The sequence below is a fragment of the Priapulus caudatus genome, unplaced genomic scaffold (assembly GCF_000485595.1).
Source record: "Priapulus caudatus unplaced genomic scaffold, Priapulus_caudatus-5.0.1 Scaffold226, whole genome shotgun sequence".
Lineage (NCBI taxonomy): Eukaryota > Metazoa > Priapulida > Priapulimorpha > Priapulimorphida > Priapulidae > Priapulus > Priapulus caudatus.
Window position 1 is genome coordinate 354,003 of NW_014577287.1, and position 1,279 is coordinate 355,281.

The window sequence follows — 1,279 nt, forward strand, 5'->3', positions numbered from 1 at the left end:
ATCAATCATCAATCATGCTCATCATCATCACATCATTATCATTATTATCATCCATCATCAGTCACCAGCAGCAGTAGGCAGCACCTCGAGCAAGTAGTGGACGATGTCTCGCGATGCTTCCTCGTTGCTTTACCATGAACATCAAACATAGTTACTCAGATACCAGGGTTTCCTAGAAGTTCAGCCGTTAAAGCTTCGTGGCGGAGGGAGCCAGCGAAGTCTGTGGTGTAATAATGACAAATCTGTATTATGTACACTATTTGTCATTATTAAATATTAACGCCCTGTAGGAATCTAACGACGCGGAAACAAACTTCCGATAGGCAGAATATTCACCAAAAAAACGAGAAATATTAACAAGGAAGTCCATGATCGTAAGCTAGCGAGGGGATGGTGCAAGCGTGCAGCGTCCTCCTAATAATCTGTAGATACCATTACATGAGTCGAATGTGCCAGTGCGAATTTCCTCGCACTAACCTCCGCCACAACCGCCCAAGGTTTTACTCGCAGACAAAATCCGTCTCTCGTTAAATGAGAGAAAACTGCAAAATGAGAACGAAAATGAGTAACTACAGCCTGAAGTGACACACACCACACACACTACGAGTCAATTGATGAACACGTTGTAAATTAGAAGTGGCAGCTCATGCGAGGAGTTAACGAGCGCTCGCCGCGTATAAAGCTGAACAAGACGTTTACGCGTGCGTCGGTAATTTCGCGCGCAGTTTTGGCGGCTTCTTTATAAGCTATTGCTCTCACGTCTCCTGCAGCTTAACCCATTGTTTGATACTAGTTGTTTTCGGCGCAGCGGTGTTTTTTTGAGATGCTAAATGTTGATTTTAAGCGGTGAGGGCGAGTTGAAAAAAGCTTCGCAAATTGGGCACTTCCGGCGAGTCAAACAGGACGAGTTGACTCTGCGTGTTGTGGTCCCCCGTTCCCCCCCCCTTTCGATAGGGGCCCACCTTGAACACCTGCTCTCTGCCTCTTAATTATCATAATTCTTCCTCAGCCCCCGCCTCTCTCCACTCGCTATACTTCTCGCTGCTCTCTCTGCCTCTCTCCTCACTCTACTCCCTCACTCCCCTCTCTCTCCCCTCTCCTCTCTTTCTCCTCTCTCTCTCCTCTCTTCTACCTCCCTATCTTCCTCGCTCACATCTCTCTTCTGTATTTTTTTATACCTTCCCTCGCTCTAGATTCAGTTCACTATTCTCATTTAATCCCACGCTCTTTTTCTTGTCACATTTACTGCTTCTCTTCTGCATCTCTTGACTTTCGCGCC

The 1,279-nt window shown here is 46.4% G+C and overlaps 1 protein-coding gene across 1 annotated transcript in view; it reads right to left on the reverse strand.

Annotated features, from left to right (window-relative positions):
• Nucleotides 1-527: 527 nt before the first annotated feature.
• LOC106807624 (probable serine/threonine-protein kinase samkC) overlaps nucleotides 528-1,279 on the reverse strand; it is a 2,046-nt gene continuing 1,294 nt past the window's right edge. The window contains exons 2-3 of the mRNA XM_014810018.1: nucleotides 1,179-1,279; nucleotides 528-542 (exon numbers count right to left, since the gene is read on the reverse strand). The exon at nucleotides 1,179-1,279 is cut by the window's right edge and continues 637 nt beyond it. Coding sequence (XP_014665504.1) covers nucleotides 528-542; nucleotides 1,179-1,279 — 116 coding nt within the window. The remainder of the gene's footprint in view (nucleotides 543-1,178) is intronic.